At 43.0% G+C, this 19,156-nt stretch overlaps 1 protein-coding gene across 1 annotated transcript in view; it reads right to left on the bottom strand.

Annotated features, from left to right (window-relative positions):
- FIP1L1 (factor interacting with PAPOLA and CPSF1) overlaps positions 1 to 19,156 on the bottom strand; it is a 76,842-nt gene that overhangs the window by 4,450 nt on the left and 53,236 nt on the right. The window contains exons 16-17 of the mRNA XM_019525862.1: positions 17,402 to 17,457; positions 7,073 to 7,298 (exon numbers count right to left, since the gene is read on the bottom strand). Coding sequence (XP_019381407.1) covers positions 7,073 to 7,298; positions 17,402 to 17,457 — 282 coding nt within the window. The remainder of the gene's footprint in view (positions 1 to 7,072; positions 7,299 to 17,401; positions 17,458 to 19,156) is intronic.

Below are 19,156 nucleotides of genomic sequence, written 5' to 3'. Positions count from 1 at the left end.
TCTCCCGCCCTGGCGGGGGGTCGGGCTAGAAGATCTACTAGGTCCCTTCCGACCCTTAATCTATGAATCTATGAATCTATGAAATCGGACTCTTCCAAGACCAACCTGGGGATTAATGGACATGAATCAGTCAGCTAGAGTCATCACATAACCTGTTGGATGAGCAGCACACACTTGTTCTTCTGAAGTGCTCCACATCCCACCAGGTAAGCGGAAGCAGTTTCTAAGTGAACACTGCTGAATCCCAAAGTGCTGTGTCTTGGAAACCGCTTCCCTTCTGTAGTGGAAGCATAATAAAATTGAAATGGATGAGTTTACCTCAATTTCCACTCTACTATGGGCTGCTGGAAAGCGAAAAAGTCTTCACAAAATCCCTGTTCCACAGAGTATTTATTCTCTTCACGTGCATTTAGATGGGAATAAAAAAAGGACAAATCAAACCTTGCCAAGTCAAAGCTCACAGCAAAGCCAGAGCTAAGCAGAAAAATTCTGCAAATATCAACCTGCTTCCGAAACATGTTATACTGCAAGCAAAGAGGGCGGGGGCAGCCCAGGTTTGCAATGCTGTACAGGAGGCAGGGCTAATTAAACCTAAAAGGAACAATACGCTAATGGTACTATGGTAAGGCACTTCTCAGTGGAAGCAGAGCAGTCCAAAGACTTTCAGCACCTAAAGTGCATCTCCAGAGCATTAGAAAATCTATTTACCAGAGTTTAGAAAAACACAGTAGGGCAAAAATACAACCTGTGGGCTACATCTGGCTGGCCCTGCAATTTCATTTGGCCCACAGGCACTCACCAATGAACTGTATCTGACCCAGCCCTTCTGCCCACTAGAGTGAGAGTGAGGCGCCCACATGTACACGCACACCCCCAACCCTGGTACACAGAAGGGCCCAGCTCAGCCAGTACACAGCTTCTGGGTGGGGCTGCTGCTGCCACTGCTGCAGCCATCGGGGGACCTGCTCGGCTTCTCTGGCATCCTGTTCGCTCCGGGAAGCAGGTAGGGAAGTGGCAGCGGTGGGGGTGGGGGAGCTGCAGCTGGGTGGGAGCACAGAGTGTGGGGGTGGGGCTGGCAGCAGGGAGCCCACACCCAGGGGGGGGTGGCAGGAGCATGAAGTTCAGGTGGGCGCATATGGGGACCCCCAACACACTCTCCCCCATGGCACACTGCCCCTGCTACACATGGGGGGGAGGAGTGTGGCCAGGCCAGCCTACCTCTATTGCATGGGGCTCTGTGCAGTGCATGTGCAGCTCCCACACTTGTGCGCCACCGGGGGAAGCCCCATAGGCTGGAGTTGCCTGCCTTCCCCACCCACTTTTGCCCAGATCCCAAGACTCTACTGGAAGTGGAGGGGAGCCCTGGCTCCTGCTTTCCCGCAGAGTCCTGGGACCTGCATAGCAGGAGGTGGAGAAGGCCTCTGGCTCCAGTGTGTGGGGCTTCCCTTGGTGGTATGCACATGCAGGAGCCCAGAGTGATAGCATGGACTGGCCTGGCTGTGCTCCTTGCCCCCACATCATAGAATCATAGAAGTAGGGTCGGAAGAGACCTTGTAGATCTTCAAGTCCAACCCCCTGCCTGGGCTGGAGAAAAACTGGACTCAAATGAGTCCAGCCAGCTAGGCATCAAGCCTCTTCTTAAAGACCCCCAGGGTAGGAGCCAGCACCACTTCCCTTGGAAGTTGGTTCCAGCTCCTAGCCGCCCTAACTGTGAAGTAGTTCCTGCGGATGTCTAATCTAAACCTACTCTCCAACAACTTGTGTCCATTATTCCTTGTTATGCCAGGGGGCGCTAGGGGAAACAAGGTCTCTCTGGGCAGCAGCCCCTGTACCAGGCACAAGCACCCTGAGTGCCCTTCCCTGCTGCTGCCGCCTCTGGTGCACCAAGGTTGGGGGGGCTTGTGGGGGTCCCCACCTCCCCACACCCTGCCCCCACAGCTCTCCCACATACCCCCCCACACAGAGCCCTAGCCCCTCAGAACCCGACCACAACCTGCCATACAGGCACAGAACATTAGAACGCCAACCACCCCCCACCCAATATACGAAAGTAAGACTTTATTTTTGAGTTGTTATGCAATTACCTCAATTACCTATATATACACACTGCAAACGCAAACATGACAAAAATATTTTTTGGAATAAAATGAAATTATCTTATAGTAGGTGTTTGACTTTTAGTGCATGATTGGGTTTCTTTCTGGTTCCAAAATGGCACCCCTCCCCGCCCAAAAGTGATATTTCTGGGGGGGCAAGGGGAGGGACTTCTGGTGGCAAAAGTCCTAGGGGTGAGGGGCAGGGCTTCTGGTCTCAGGATGGCAACGAGGGGGTGAGGCACCTGTCAAGTGGCAGGGCTACCCTTGTGGCTCTCCAAAACTCCAGAACTCATTAAGCTGCCCTCCAGCCAAAATAATTACCCACCCCTGTGGTAGGGGGATTAGTATTACTGTTACTATTGGTTTTTAATCCTTCTTTATTGGACAGCAGGGGTGCACCTGTAAAAACGCAAGTCTGCTATGGAGAGATACAGAAGCTAGCATACGCAAATCTAGCTTGCTGATTTCTGCATGGTTTTGCCTCATACCATGTAGCTATATGCTTTGAGGTCTTACATCTTATCAGTCCAAGAGAAAAGGCACAGTATTCAGCCAGAAGTTGCTATACATTAAAAAAAATAAAACTAAAAAAATTTAAAATCACTAATCACTTTTTTACAAGACCAATATGACTGCAATTTCCAGGGACAGACACAAGTACTGCATGTCCCACTTCCAAACTAAAGAGTTCTTTATGATTTTACACATGGTTTCTAACTACATCAGGGATCGGCAAAACATCTGTGAGCCAGATCCAGCCTACCAAGGGATTTTATCTGGACCACAGTGGGTCCCCTGGCATGTGTGTGGGGGGGGGGCAGCCCAGGCCCTCGCGCAAATGGCTGGTCCTGCAGGTTGAGTGAAGTTCCACAGGGGTCTGTCCTGGGCCTGGTGCTGGTCAATATATTTATTAATGATTTAGATCTGGCATAGAAAACTTCTTCAAAAAGTCTGCAGACAACATGAGACTAGAAAAAACTCTGAACATGTTGGAAGTTATGAGCACAATTTAGAAGGTGTTCAACAGATTGGAAAGCTGGGCTAGAGCTAACAGAATGAAGTTAAATGCAGACAAATGCAAGATACTACAGCTTGGGAGGAATGATCAAAAACACAAATTCAAAATGGGGGACACCTGGTTGGATGGCACCTGTATGGAAAAGGACTTGGGAGTCTCGGTAGATTACAGACTCAATACGAGTCTGCAGTGTGATGCAGCTGCACAAAAGGCCAATGTGGTTTTCGGCTGCATCAACAGAAGCATTAGATGCAAGACACAGCGTTCCCTCTAAGCTGCGTGGTGTGCGCGGTCATGCAGGCGTGCTCATGCTGCACTGCCAGGTGTGCCTGTGCGGCCATGCAGGCCACACAGCTTAGAGGGAATGCTGTATGGGAGGTGACAGTACCTCTACTTGGCATTGGTTAGGCCTCAGATAGAGTAGTGTGTGTAGTTCTGGGCTTCAAATTTTTAAAAAGGATGTGGAGAAGTTAGAGAGGGTCTAGAGGTGGGCAACTAAGATGATAAGGGGCTTGGAAGGCAAGTCATACGAGGACAGGCTGAAGGAGCTAGGCATGTTCAGCTTACAGAAAAGGCACTTAAGAGCAAGGTTCCTTCTAGGGTGCGTGGCCACGCACAACTAAATATGGCTGCACACAGCCTTTTCAAGGCTGCACACCAGGAGAAGCTTGGGTGGGATCCTGGTGCGGGCTCCACTGGCTCCAAGGAAGTGCTCCGCTCCCCTGCATCAGGGCCGGGGAGCGGAGCACGTCCCTGGAGCCAGCGAAGCCCGCACCAGCCCCCTGCCCCAGCTTCTACCCCTGCCTTGCCTCACCTTGGGGAGGAGCTGCTGCCTGCCCCAGTGAGGCTCTGCCAGCTCCAGGGCACTGCTCCACTTCCTTGCTTTGCCTCAGGGAGTGAGGAGACACGTGGCATCAGGGCTGGGGAGTGGAGCACTGTCCCAGAGCTGGTGGAGCCTCACTGGGGTAGGCAGCAGCTCCTCCCTGAGGTGAGGCAAGGCAGGGACGGAGGCTGGCGCGGGCGGCTGGCACGGGCTCCACTGGCTCCAGGAAGTGCACTACTCCCCAGCCTTGATGCGGGGGAGCGGAGCAGAGCACTTTCCTGTGCCAGGCCCCAGTCCCTGGCCTACAGCTCCCAGCTCCAGCCCCTGGCCCCAGCCTTTGGCTCCCTCCCGGCTCCAGCCTCCAGCCCCTGGCCCCAGCCTCCGGCCCCCTTCAGTAAGTGTCCCATGCTGGACCGAGGCAGCACGCTCATGGACCGCTGCTCCTTAGAGGAAACACTGCTTAAGAGGGGCCATAATAGCAATCTTCAAATACCTGAAGGGCTGCCACAAAAGAGAGAAAGAACCTTTTCTCTCTTGCTGCATACAGACATTGACTAATGGATTGAAGTTGCAGCAAAATAAATTTAGAAAAACTTCTTCTGTGAGAATAGTAAGGCAGTGGAATAGACTGCTTAGGGAAACTGTGAACTCTTCATCAGTGGAGGTGCTGAAGAAGAGGCTGGACAGCCACTGGTTGGGGATGATTTAGGTGTAGCTATGGCTATGTTCTACTATGGGTATTTCCCATGCTTCTGGGCTTTGCTGGTTGTGCCCCACCCCTGCTTTTTTTCTGCTATATGTGTCAGTGTGTTTTTAACCCTTCCGAGAGGCACTGGGTGTTGGCTACAGCTGAGGCTGGGGACTTCAACTGAGGTGTGCTGATTCTCCTGCTAGGAACAAAGAAAGAGGGTTCCTGACTACAGGGTTTTGTCCCTCCACTTAGAGTCAGACCAAGTGCCATATTTGGGGTCAGGAAGGAATTTTATCCCATGGTCAGAGCAACATGAATTGTGGTAATTTTTCCTTCCTTTGCGGGGGGGGTGTGTGTGTGTGTGTGTGTGTGCGTGTGTGTGTGTGTGTGTGTGTGTGTGCGTGTGTGTGTGTGTGTGTGTGTGTGTGCGTGTGTGTGTGTGTGTGTGTGTGTGTGCGTGTGTGTGTGTGTGTGTGTGTGTGTGCGTGTGTGTGTGTGTGTGTGTGTGCGCGCGCGCGCTGGCCCTCTGCCTAGGACTTCTTAAATGTATACTGACAACATTTTTAAAAAGCAGGCCACTGGCTGCTGTGGTTCCCCTGCTTTACTTGTGGTAGGTTAGGGTGTTAGACCTATTTTGTGTCAGGGTTGAGGATAGTCTTATGTAGAACTTAGATCAAAGGTCAGCAACCTTTTTGGGCAGAATGCCAAAAGCACCTGCAACCTCAAATTGTAAGATGTTAGCATGCCAGGGGCATACAGCAGGAGAGCTCCAAGGGACCCAACCCTTATTGTGGCAGTGCAGCTCCAGCCCCTTTCCTGCTGTCCATGTGCCCAGTAAAATGCCTTTGCGTTCCATGCTCTGGCACCTATACCAGGGATTGCCTACCCCTGGTTTAGATTATGGTTGTATGGGATGCTTTGGATATGGATGATCCTGCCTCAAGCAGGGGGTTGGACTAGATGACCTCTGGAGGTCCCTTCTAGCCCTACTTCTCTATGACACCACAGATAAGTACTTTGTCCCTAAAATAAAAGAAACATATTTGTGCTTCCTGAAATAGTTCATCTTCTTCCTCCTCCTTATAGGTGGTTTCATTTTTAAAAACTGAACGAAATTGGAAATAAACCTTTAAAAAAACCCAACACTGTTGTGTGTGCATGGTCTGTCTTCATTAAACCTTCTCCTACCTTCTCTGTTGCTCACAAGCCAACTTTTTTTTTTTTAACAAGTTAAGGGGCTCTTGGTTTCTTACATAGCCATGTGGCAGCAGCTTTGCTGCAGATGGTGGATAATTTAGTCTCATAAAAAAGATGAGGTCTCCTCCTCCCCCTCCCTAACTGATAACTTTGGCAGCAGCACAGAGACTTCTCCAGGCCTGGAAGCCATTAAGGCTCATTTCAAGCACCCTTGAATGACCAGCCTTCTTTCTGGCCTTCACTCAAACTGCCTGAGAAACAGATGTTTAAACTGGTCTTAAGTTCTTAAAAACTGACCTTGTAATTTGTAATATAAAACATACACATAGTACGGGACATCACCGCCACAATGTCAGTGTTTGCACAAAATAAAAAATAAGATTTCTTGCACCTAATTTTTTTTTTTTTTCTTTTGCCTGTATCAATAGATAACGGAAAACACTGCCAAACTGTCTGAACTAAGGTAACACTGACTCCTGGTGTTCTTCTCACACTCCACAATATCAGACAATTAGTGATAGCTCCCAAATCATCTTTAATAGCATGTGCTCGCTCTTGTGCGCGGCTTGTTCTTGTCACAACCAGTTCAACCTGATACATTCTCTGGTTTTACAAATAAACAAACCAAAGGTCTCAACAGAGTCTGAGTTTAATCACTTAAAAATAAAAACTGTTAAGAGTCAAAATCCCAATAAAAGTTATCTGTTTGGAAACAAAAAAATATTTTTGACCTTAAGAGTAAAACCTGTTAATAAAATTTGTTAACAAATAAATAGCAAAGACGCACCATTATTCATCCTGAACTAATCACAAAATCCACCAAACAAACTAACCCCCTTTTAGTAGCCAATACCACCATTGCTTCAAATTAGGGTCAATTGTTGCAGGACACTGCTTTTGGCAGAGAATTAGGAATTCCAATTACAAAGTAACAGTGATAGAACGAAGATTCATTCAATACTTCTATGGATGTCTGTGGAACTAATGAGATCAAGCATAAACCCTAAATCTTTTTTTTAATGCTTTCTGCACTTCAAATAATTTAAATCAAAAATGTGACACTTCTATTTTACATCTGAAATTTTTTGGTATAGTTCTCAACAGGAAACAAAGAGGAAGGAGAACCACACCTTCCTGTCCCTTAAGAATATCTAGCTGCACACCAAGACTTTAAATGTTAAAGCACATTATTTGATACGCACAAAAAATGTATGTCTTGACTACTGCAGTCAAGTATTTATACTAACCTGTTGAACACACTTGGAGTTGGACTATGATCTCGGTCCCTCTCTCTCTCTCTGGTCCGATCTCGTTCCCTATCACGATCCCGATCCCGGTCCCGGTCCCTTTCTCGGTCTCTCTCTCGCTCTCGTTCCCTTTCTTTCTCCCTTCGTGCATAATAATCCCACTGCTTGCTGGTTTCCACAAGACTAGGCCATGAAGGAGCAGAACCTGCAAGGTGCGGAAAGGTGACTAAAGAAAAAAATGCTAATATTAGAAAGAACAAAAGCTGATAAGGTTTGAAAAATGCAGTATGATTCACATTTGGAATGACAGAAATTTTTGTATACCCCACACATCTTTTTTTCCAATTCCTCCTCCACAAGTTTCTAATCATGACAACAATCCAAAGGCACAGGAAGTCAACTGCACGTTAATTTCATGATGTATAAAAGCAGAGTATATTTTGTTTGTTCAATTAGGCACTATGAAGAATAAAAATGTCTGCCTGCCTTAATTACAAAGAAAATAATTATACAAACATCCTAAAAAGATTCACAATTATGTGATCAGAGTTATTTTACTTTTGCAAAACAAAGCACACACAAAGTATCAGAGCCAGGACAAACATGAATTATGCATGCTTTTAAACACTGTGGCTCAGAAAGTACACTTCAGAAGTGAGAAGAAAGAGTCCTTCTAACTTTTTTTTTTCTTTAAGATATATAAGCTGAATAAAGTCACAGAAGTAATGAAATGCGCAAAATAAAGTTAGTTATTACTAGACATTAAGCATAAAATGTTTTTGATCATTATTTTAAATGTTTTATTTTTGAAATTTCCTATTTAACATTTTTTTGCCCAAAATATTTTTGGAGACAAAATACAATTATAAAATGTCTTCTCTGGGGGAAACGGAAGGCTATAATTTTAGATTTAATCAAGTATGTTTCTGATAAATGCTGACCAAAACTATTATTACAGTTAAAACATGTAACTTTTTCAGAAAATGAAATATCATTCTCTTTGGTCTGAGACTTTTTGAAGATGTGATATACTTGTTTTTAAGAAGAAATATTGGTAGTCGGACTACTTTAATGCATTAAAAGAAATAAGCACCCTTGAGCAATCCAGGGTTTTTTTTATGTAACCAGAAGTCTGATACAAAAAATTCTTCGACAATGGTCAGACACCAAAAAAGATTAAAATGACTCAAGGTCTGACTTAATGGTCCAATAATCAAGTTCTGCATTGACAATACTTTGCCTCAGAGAACGGATTAACAGGAGTGCCTCATATTGCTCAACAGTCACTGCCTCATTTCACTACAGCACTTGCTAGTGGATTGAGTGCAAGTTTGGAGGTTAAGAATTCCACAGTTCTAATATGTTTTGCCAGCATATCCCTTTGCAGTTAAATTATTTGCTCAAGGTTACAGTGAGACTCAACTTCTTTCCTTGTAAGTCACATGGTGCTGCAGGCAAACGTTAACAAATGCATGTAGCTTTGAAACATGAAGTGTTGCATCAATGCTGCACTTTATAAGAAGTAAGTGAACTAGTGGGATTCTGAAGAGGGATTTTCAATCTTTCCTGTCTAGAACGCCTCTTGATATACATGAAGTGCAGTGCTTTGGCATAATTTTAAGACCAAGGTTTGTCAATGGATCTAAGGGGGAAAAGAAAAAGATGCTTTGAGGAAATGGTGGAGTGATGGAAAAGAACTGCCTCCTTAAAACATTATTTCCAGTGAAAACTCAAATAACCTAGAGCACAAGAGGAGCTACAATGTTGTACATCTAACAAAACAATGAACATTAACTAATATTCCACTATAGGAATACAGAAGAAGCAAACAGTTAACAGAAACAACATCCCAGAACAATAGTGTTTTTGTCTATTATGCTGCCAAAACTGAAATTCTTCTAAGGAAAGCAGCCAGAAATAGCAAGAAACAGCTGGTCTTTAAAGACTGTTAATTTCCTTGACTTGCCATGATGTCAACTAAGCATGTTCAGGGCTTGAACAGACTAGACAACAGAATATTTTAATTTAAGTTATGAAATTTTACTTTTTTTTGTAACATGGAGAGAAGCAACAACTAAGGTATGATAATTGAGAGTTCCAGCAGAAGAAATCAACATAAAGCAATAGTTTAGAAGAGTTTCATAAAAATAAACTTGTACCGAGTTGTATTAAACAGCAAGTATTGTGTCTAATTTGTGCAAGAAAAAAGTTGTTTCTGCCAGCCCTAAACTTCTGTGAATCTGTGTGAAATTGTTTTTGCAATAGTTATATGGGAAAGAACATTATATGGGAAAGATTATCTGCACATACAAACCAGAACAATAAATAAGCAAGATGCATAATGTTAAGTTAAAGACTGTTTTGAAAATTTGATAGCTTAAAAATAATCTAGCAGGTAGGCTTCTAAAAGTATAGGTAAAATGTGCCCATATCTTTAAGGAATTTTAAATAATGAATAGAAATGCTTTTCCATAAACATCAAATTAAAACACAATTCCATTTCCAAAAGTTTCTTTCACAAATGACTGATTTATTCCAAGGATACCACTGATCAGCCACAATAGCAATAGTCTCCAGAACATATATTCTCTGTTTACAGACACTCTTTTTCTATCTGAAGGAGCTATCAGATACAGCAGGGAAAAGTGGAAAAAGGCAACTTTCCAAATTCTGATGAGTTTTTTCCCCATGAATAGCAAATGGCACAAGAGAAAGCAAGAGGTGCTTCCAGGAGAAGCAGGAAAGTTAACTATATAGGTTGCTTCACTGGCAGAACAATGGCTGGTGTGTGTGTGTCAAGAGTACAATAATCTAATAGGTATGATAGAGTGAGGCTACATGGTGGACAGCCCTTAAAAACAAAGACAAGGAACTTGGGTTTGATGCAGTGGAAGGACAGAGACAGGTGATGATATCAGAATGGCAATCCTGGAAGATGATCACTGCACTTTATACATTCTGAATGCATCTGAGATGGAAACACAGCTGGCATCATGGCCAGAAATTATATTCTAGTGATCCAGGGATGAACCAATACATTGGGAGTCTACACAAAGAGAAGAAAGATTGAAACTTTCAGATAAGATTTTTTTTATTGCTTCCTAAATAATCCTGCCCCTCTGTCATTCTGATAATGTAATCCAACCTGTTAATTGACAAAGAATGTTAAAATGTCAGAGGACTGACTATCAGAGGAGATGCATACTGATTTAACACCATCTGCTCTGTTGCTTCTGACAGTCCCCCGTCATGGAATCCTTCTTTTGACTGCTCACAGTAAGAGAAACTGCAACAGAGAACACAGCAGTAAAAGCAGCCAGGAATTTAAGTGTGAATGCTTGTCTAAACTTGGATATTTAGTGAAATAGCCATTCAGGAACAGTTATTCCAGAGTAACTCCTGTATGAACATATACTGTATTTACTTGAACATATGATGAGGTTTTTTCCTTTAATTAGCATGGGGTATAAAGTATCCTGTCTTACATTTGCATACAAGGAAACTTCATTAAATACACTGTCTTTCTAAACTGCAGCCAAAAAGCAGCATGTGCTTGGTAAAGGAAAGAAACTGTGAAGTTGATTAAATGCAGCCAATACTGAGCAAAACTATAAAACACATGTCCCATGTCAGGCAAACATACTGATGGGAACTTACCTTTTTTTTTTTTTTTTTTTAACGGAACTTTTTTCTTGTTCCAGGTCAAATTAGCCAGATCAGGTCCATAATCATTTTAATCATCCAAAAACCATATGTGACCCTGCTACCAGCAAGTATCCTCCACCCCAGCCTTGGGCTTTAGATGCTTCCAAATCCTTTGGCAGATACCCTACATGCAGGCCCAAGTCTGGAGACTTGGGGTTCAGATGCCCCTGAGTTTCACTTGCCCTCAGCTGTATGGCTGCGGAAGCAAGCTAGGGAGGAGTCTCCCATTTCCATAAAGTCAGTGCATAGTCAAGATCCTCCCATTGGAAGCTGAGCAGTGGGAAGCTAACTATAAGGCTCTCATAGGAAGTCCTGTCTGCAAACAGACAAGGATGCACCTTCCACTACACAAAGCCATTTGTAAGGCACCTACTTGGTCAGGGTACTGCCCCCTGCCACCTTCATGGTCATGGTATTTCTTGATGGGAACTTACTACAAGGATAGAAAGTATAGCCCATCTTGAACAAGGTGGTGCACATTGTGCGCAGTCCCTGTCTCTGTTTCAAGTCATAGTGAGCCACTACACTGAACACATTTCAACTTCCTCTTCACTCCCACAGCTAAGCTATGACTTTTCTTTCCCAATTATTTCTGTCTCTTCACCAGCCTTAAATGTCTGGCAAACATCACCAAATATGGCTCCAAACATACATGTAGGGGGTACCTGGAATACACACAGATAATGAGCAGTGTTGAACTATAGGGTCACCATGATTTGAAACACTGTTGACTCTGCTGAGGCCCAGGGCAGTGAACTATATGGTAAATCATGAGCCTTTTGACTTCGGACTAATATCATGCATAGGTTGCACTATATATAAATAGATACAAAAGTGCTGCTTTAAAAGTATGTTTATGGAGTACCCGTGCTAAAACTTGCAAGAGTCTCAAAAAAGGAGCTAAATTACTCCAGGCATATTTATTTCAAAGTCAGTGTTTTCAAATTTGACCCTCACTTCCATGTGCTTAGGGAGAGCAGGGTCTGACAGTAAAGGAGGGGAGGTGCTATAGTGGGAAGAAGTTGTAGGGGCAGAGGACAAGGGGGCACCTAACCCCCCCAGACTTATTTTCCCTGCTGTAGCAGTGGGAAGGAAACAAAATTTGTGGCAAATCTTCAATAATTAGATTCTATACCTGTAAAATTATAATATCTTTTATTAGACCAACTCAAATAGTTGGACAAATTCTTCTTATCAAGCTTTCGGGTATAAATACCATTCACCAGGCTGAGGAAGCATCTGCAGTTGGTGTGTGCTCTTCCATCAACTCCATCCAGGAAGAGTACACACCAACTGCAGATGTTTCCTCAGCCTGACTCAGGGTATTTATATCTGAAAGCTTGCTAAGAAGAATTTTTCAAACTTTTTAGTTAGCCTAATAAAAGATATCAGATTTACCCAAAGAACCTTGTCTGCCTATGTCCTTAGACCAACATGACTACAACCTATACCTCTGGAAAATCATAATACATTTATACATTTTTCATACATAGAAACTAATTATATGTAATACAAGACAACTGTTAAATCCTGAGCTGTTTTACATTTAAGTAAATACAGTATTTCACAATAGATCCCCCCCCCCAATATAGCTTAATTCACAATTATAAATCCATACTTATTCCCATTTTAGTATACCTCCAAATATAGACAAGCCCTCACCCTTAATCATATTCTAGGTAGTGCATACTGATATTACTATAATCAGTGAAGCCACTCAAACTACAGTCCCCTTAATTCAAAACAGAGGCTGATGCTAAATAAGGCTGTTTGCTTTGTACTACACTAGTGCCATACAATCTTAACAGTTAGGTGTGCAAACATGATTCACAAGATATAAGATTTCAAAAGGAGTCCATAGTGTGTAAAATAGTGTTAAAAACATCCTGGCCCTTTGTGGTCTGAGTTCTTTGCAACAGAAGAATTGCTCTATTATTTTTCTGCAGTCAAAAAATGAGTGAAAATTAAGAGCTGGCATTTACCAAGTGGTGCCTTGCATCTATCAAGGGTTGCCTCAAGTCAAAGACGGTTGAGAACCACTGGTCTATGAGGTGCAAATCTACCCTGCCTTCTTCCTGACTTCAAACTAACATGGCTAACTACCTCTCGAAAATTATCGATTACCAGGGTTTTGCCCAGGAGGGCTATTTATTAAATAGAGACAGTGTCCAAGATGCATTTATTTTAAAAAATGAGTTCCCTTTTTAAAATACTGGAGTTATACCCAGTGAAAACTTACAGCACATTTTAGACATTTAATAAGCACAAAAAGAACATATACTATAAAAAAAATCTTAAGAATATTTATCAGATGCAGTTTTTGCTTACACATTTTAACAGGCCTAGTTAATTAAAAACAACTGAAAAAATAGGTACTTTCATTTAATGGGATGTAGAATCAAATTGCTCATTTACTCTCAAATCATACCATTTCATACAAATGAAGCAGACATCCATACACATCTGACATTTTTAGAAAGAGTTACAATAGTTTCTCTTTCAGAAATAAAACTTTTGTGTAAAGCAATCAAGTGATGGATTTATGGGTTATAATCTGCCAATAGATTCTTCTTCTCCAAAACAATAAAACAGAAATTGAATCTTAATACATGCCAGAGAAAACCATGTGCCTGAAAGGAGACAGAAAGATGTTCTCTAATTAACTCTTTCAATTGACCTAATGGACAATATTCACAAGTTCCATGGGAGTGTCATTTTCAGCTTGACTTCACTGGAGATAGAGTGATTGCAATACACATTAAAATGAATAACAGAGGGGAAAATATCTAGAAACTAGATTATTTAACACTGAAAAGACAGTTACAAATACTTGGACACAAGCACTTATCAGCTCACATCTGTCTTCTATTACAAAAGTAACTTTGACCAACATCTGTTATCTGTTACCCGAAACTACAATTCTGGTCTGCCCATCCACAGTTAGATACCCCTCTAACTTTCCATTAGATTTTTCTCACTTGCTTCTTGATGACCACAACCACACATGGAGACTGTTCTGGCTTTTACTTTGCCTCAGAAATGATAAATATTCACTGCTGGAATGATTATCACTACGAGAATCTTGTGTGTTCAGTGTGATATTAGTACCATGCCTGAAGGCCAGTAACAGCCTTCTAAGTAGAAGCAAAAATGGATAGATATAGGTTAACTTTTGCAACCAATAAATAAATGAATAAATAAAGGCTACCAGTTGACATTACGAGTTCTGTAAAGAGGAAGTTTATTCTTGTGAATATATATTTTAGAAGCAGTACAGGTATAGAGAAAAAGCTGTCCAACATAAAACTGTTTTTAGTTGCTTATAACTTTGCCAAACTTTAATCCTTTGGTTGAAATTTTTCCTGCTACATATCTGACGTGGAATTAAGTGATGTGGGTTATTAAGTTATGGGGGTACCCGAGACAGCACTAGGGGGTGCACGTGTATAGGCAGGAACAGAGTGCCGCCATGCAGCATCTCACGCTGCTGCTGCCCGCCTGGCTGGACGCAGGGGAAGCTCGCATATAACAGCTGCTGCCACTCCACATCTGGCTGTGTGCCACCCCTCTGCTTGGTGGCCAGGGGTACACTGATCCGTGTCCAGCCACCAGGGGGTACAATGATGCAAAAAGTTTAAAAACCTTTAGAGCAGTGGCTCCCAAACTCAGCATAACCCCATTTCCTCAGGTGTGACCCCTTGCTCTCCACCCACAACACCCTGGCCCTGCCAGTGCCCCTCACTCCTCTCCCACAGCCTCCCAGACCTGCTGGTGTCCCAGGACCAGGGTCTGCAACCCCCTGGTCATCCCGGTTGCTCCCTGCAGGAGACAGAGGCTGCTGCACCTGGAGCAGAGCACAGAGCCTAGCTCCCCCCACATCCCTTCCTACGTGGGCAGTACAGCTGGAGAGAGCCTGTGGGGTGAGGGAGGATGTGGGTTGCCCACTGTGGGCTTGGGGCCCCCCACCCTGCTGCCCTCCCTCCAGACTCTGCGGTCCAGGGGGCAGGACCAGTGCAGAAGGGAGTGCCGCACTGCTATGGCCGCAGAGCTGAGGTGCCTCCTGCACATCTGGCAACAGCAGGGACACAACTCCATGCCACTGTCACTGCCGTGCCTCACCCTGGTAGCCATGATAGCGTGGTGCTCCCTCCCGCACTGGGTCCTGTCCTTTGGGCTGTGGATGCGGCTTCTGCCTGGAGCTGGTCCAGCCCAACTGTAGCCCCACACCCGACTGTGGGCACAGAAGTCTTGGGAGGCACATGCCCTGCCCCACCAGGTTGCCTTGGCCCCCCTGCCACCCTCTGGTATGTTGTCTGGGGGCCTCCATGCCCCCATTGTGTTGCCTACCCCCCGCAACACATCACCTGTGCCCCCTACCTCCCCTGCCCCTGTAGACTTACCTGGAGGGAGCTGTGGAAGCTGCTCTCCACCACTGCTTGGCTGCCACATGCATGTGCACATGCACAGGGTGACTTCTGCCTCCCACTGCCCTCCCCGCTTCTCCCAGCCCCATGCAGGTTGGTACTCTGCCAGCCTGCAAGAGGAAACCTGTGTTTTCCCATGTTATTCTGTTTTAAAGGAGAAAATCCATGTTTTACTGCAGCATATAAAAAACCTGGATCCCTGTTTATCATAACCCCATTGGCTGATGTTGCAACCCACAGTCTGGGAACCACTGTCTTAGAGAAACCTGCATAGATTAGATCAGGGGTGGGCAAAATGTGGCCCACATGCGGCCCGCCAGGCCATCCTATCCAGCCTACAGGCCCCCTAAAAAATTTAGAAAGTTAATATTTATCTGCCCCTGGCTACATGTCACGCAGCCCTCGATGGCTTACCAAAACTAAGTGGCCCTTACCCAAAATAATTGCCCGCCCCTGGATTAGATTGATTCTGCCTCAGGCTTTTTTTACTGCCAATACTTAGCCTTTTTCACTTGCTTTTTGACTACAGAATAATAATATAGCAATTCTTCTGTTACAAAGAACTCAGAAAGACCACAAAAGTCAATGTTTTTGTCACTACAGATTCCTAAAAATGAGTGAAAAATGAAAGCTAAGTACCGGCATTTTCCAAAGGGATGCCTGAGTCCAAAATTTTGAAAACTACTGATCTACAGATTCTAATACTTCTTTTAAATGATATGGGTGTTGATTCATAGCTTGTTAAGTGCTGGAAGGGACAAGGTCCAGTCACCCTGCATGGATGATGGAATTCGTTGTTTCATTTTTTTCTTTATAAAGTTAGAAAACTACAGATTAAAATATGCTGAAGTTTCAAACTGAAGCACTCAGAAGTTAGAAAATGCCAGCACTAAGTTCTCTGTTCAATGTCAATTTTCTTTAAATGTAGTTTTTGGGTAATACTAAAATAAACTTGGCCTTGAAAGGACACACACATATGGAATATGAGTGACAGCCATAAAGGATTATCCTTTGCACTACAACCCTCTTACACTGAGGGAACAGCAAGCTGATTCAAGGACTTTTTTCAATACTCAAAACTAATAGGAAAACAACCAGCAGAGATGCATCTTTCAGACTTCCATCATCAAATCTGTTCTGTAAACAAAGCTTATTTTGAAGATATCTGTAATATAAAGAATCTGTTTATCTGCTGTGCAAAACCTAGCTAGAGAACATGCAGTCTTTTACGCAAACACTGCATCTACCAGTGTTTAATTACATTTGTATCCAAGACATTAAAGAATCTATCTTAACTTTTTAAAATAAAAGGAACGTAAGTAAATATGCACCATATGATCACCAGGGGAGCCAATCTAAGCTCCTAGTTAGTGGATTAAAATAACATACAACCTTTAGTTTTATGAGAAAATTGTAAACAGTGAAAAGACTGGTTTAGATTATTAGGGCCCCCTCTACACGTCACAGGTATCATGCAATTAACTGCTTAATTATGCAATTACCTTAAAACCAGTTACACGTGCAAAGTACTTATCGCATGATAAAAAGCTCCAACCAGCTATAAAGTTAGACCTCAAAAATGTGTAGTACCTTTATAGCTGGTTGCTATCAAGCTTTAATTTGCATGTGAAACAGGGTCTCTCCATGCAGCTAGAAGCCCGGTCAGCTGAAACCCAGGGCTGGGGGACTGAGGCAGCTGCGATCCCCAAGGGTTCGGGGTACATGAAACCCCAGAGCCCACGAGACCAAGGCAGCCATGATCCCCAAGGCTTAGAGATGCATGAAATCCCTGAGCCTACACACACAGCTGGGAGTGTGAGTCCCACACCTGATGTGGCACAGCTGGGACCAAGAGCCCTGTCAGGTACACGACTCAGCCCTGGCTGTGTGTGGGGCCTGCACCTGGGAGCCCTCTCAGCAAAGGGGGCTCTCAGTTGTGGGAGCCTGCTTCTTCCAGATGCAGGGGAGCCCAGGATTGGGATCCCTCTACATTGGCAATGAGGTGTAATTGGATTTAATGCACAATCCACACAATTGCGTATGGCACGATTGTATCGATCACGCATTAGATCAAGTTGTGCCTGCATGAGTTCTACATGTGCAAGCATAAAAGGGGCCTAACTAAAATCAGACTACAACTATTTTGAACAATTTTTTAAAAAGCTTAAGTAAAATCGTCAAGTCTGATCAACATACTCACCATTACCATATGGAAATGCACGAGCAGAGCGACCGTCATAACCGGACGAATGTCCACTGTTGAACAGTAAATAGGCATTAGTGTCCTGTTTTAATACTGTCTTGATTCATGAGCATAATACCTAATTTTATTCTTCACAATTTTTACAATTGACTAAAACAAGCTATGTTAAAAGAGGACATACTTAAATTCTCCTTTTTAAGCATTAATTTAAAAGAGCAATTTAATTACCAATTGCATTCAACACAGAAGTCATATATACATCTATATTATTTATTGTAATGGCCATGTTAAAAATCATATTAATATATAATTGCTCACAATTTTTAACATTTGTTTCTAAAACACACTAAAACAAATGTTCTCTATTACATATAAACTATTCTGTCCTATCTTTATAATTTCTATTTCAAGATGTAGCTGATATTTCAAGAAAAAACACTTTCAAAACATGCTTGAAGAGATGCTCTAATATTACGATACCCACTCTATTTAGTCTTCATTGTTTTTTCTCCCCATTTCAACACACTGCTTCAATTCCAAGAAAATTCAACAAAATTGGCAAAGAAATCAAACTCCATGCCCAAATGCTTGGCAACAAGCAAATCTATGAACGAAACTTTCCTCATACTCTTCCTGTTAAATAAGTGAATCTCTTTATTTTTCTTACACATGTATAAAAAACAGGTGAGCTTCAATGGCTTGTTCTATAAATATTCTGAATCAATTTCACATTTTCATGATGTACTTCTTGCAATGGCAGCCAGTTTAAATAGGTAAAATATAGAAAGGCTGAAAAGGACAATATGCAGAAAGAGCTTAATTCAACTTTCAATCATCTCTGATAAGTTTTACTGCTTCCTAGAGAGCTTGAATTAATTATCTTCATCTTATTCAACATATTTACTTATGTGCTACTTTTTCTGAAAGTCAACCAGAGTGTAAGAAAACTGTTGGATCAGTTTGGTTTTAAACAACTCTATAATGAAAGCCTTATGCAATATCTCAATATGTTAAAACATTCGTAAAGATTATATTAAAACCTTGTACCTCCATCAATGATAATTTTCTCTTTTACAGAAATTATACTGTACTGAACAGCCTGTATAAAATATTCCCTACATTAATAAAAAAATAGTAATTAAAAACCACAACAATCCAAAACCACAAATTCCTCAGGCCTCTGTAAACAGTACCTTGTATTAGCTTTGTTCTCTTTAAAGACAGAGCCATAATAAAAGAACTTTGCTAACATATAAAACAAAACCCCAAATCATCTGTGTTAAGACACACTGGAGGAAATCAGAGGATTTCCTCAAAGATTTCACAACACTATCCTGGAAGGTGGGTAGGTAGTTTGCTATTTTGTGCTATACAGTACAAAAGAGGTTTGAGGACCTCTCGTAAATCTGGTGGATTTCAAGGAATCTGCAAAAAGCTAGAGCCAACTGTACAGTAGTCTTATGCTTGCACTCCAGCCTTGATCCCTTACACTACCTGCAAAGGACATAAACATTAAGTAGGGGGTGCACCAATAGAGATTTTGGGGGCTGATACTAATAGCCAATTTTTAAAGAGGCATATTGGCTGATCCCGATCCGATTTCTGATACGTAGCCCTTCTTCAAACTTGAAGAGCTGTGTGCAGCTGTTAAGTCTGTTGTGGTAGAAGGGGAAGAAGGAACAAAGAGGCATGGGGGGGGGGGGGGGGAGGCCGATCAAAGCCCCTGCGGGGGGGGAAGAAGGGGGCGGGGGG

The sequence above is a fragment of the Gavialis gangeticus genome, unplaced genomic scaffold (genome assembly GCF_001723915.1).
Source record: "Gavialis gangeticus isolate Ggan-Ray unplaced genomic scaffold, GavGan_comp1, whole genome shotgun sequence".
Taxonomy (NCBI): Eukaryota; Metazoa; Chordata; order Crocodylia; family Gavialidae; genus Gavialis; species Gavialis gangeticus.
Note: the sequence above shows the minus strand (reverse complement) of the source record. Positions and strands in the feature narration are given on the sequence as shown.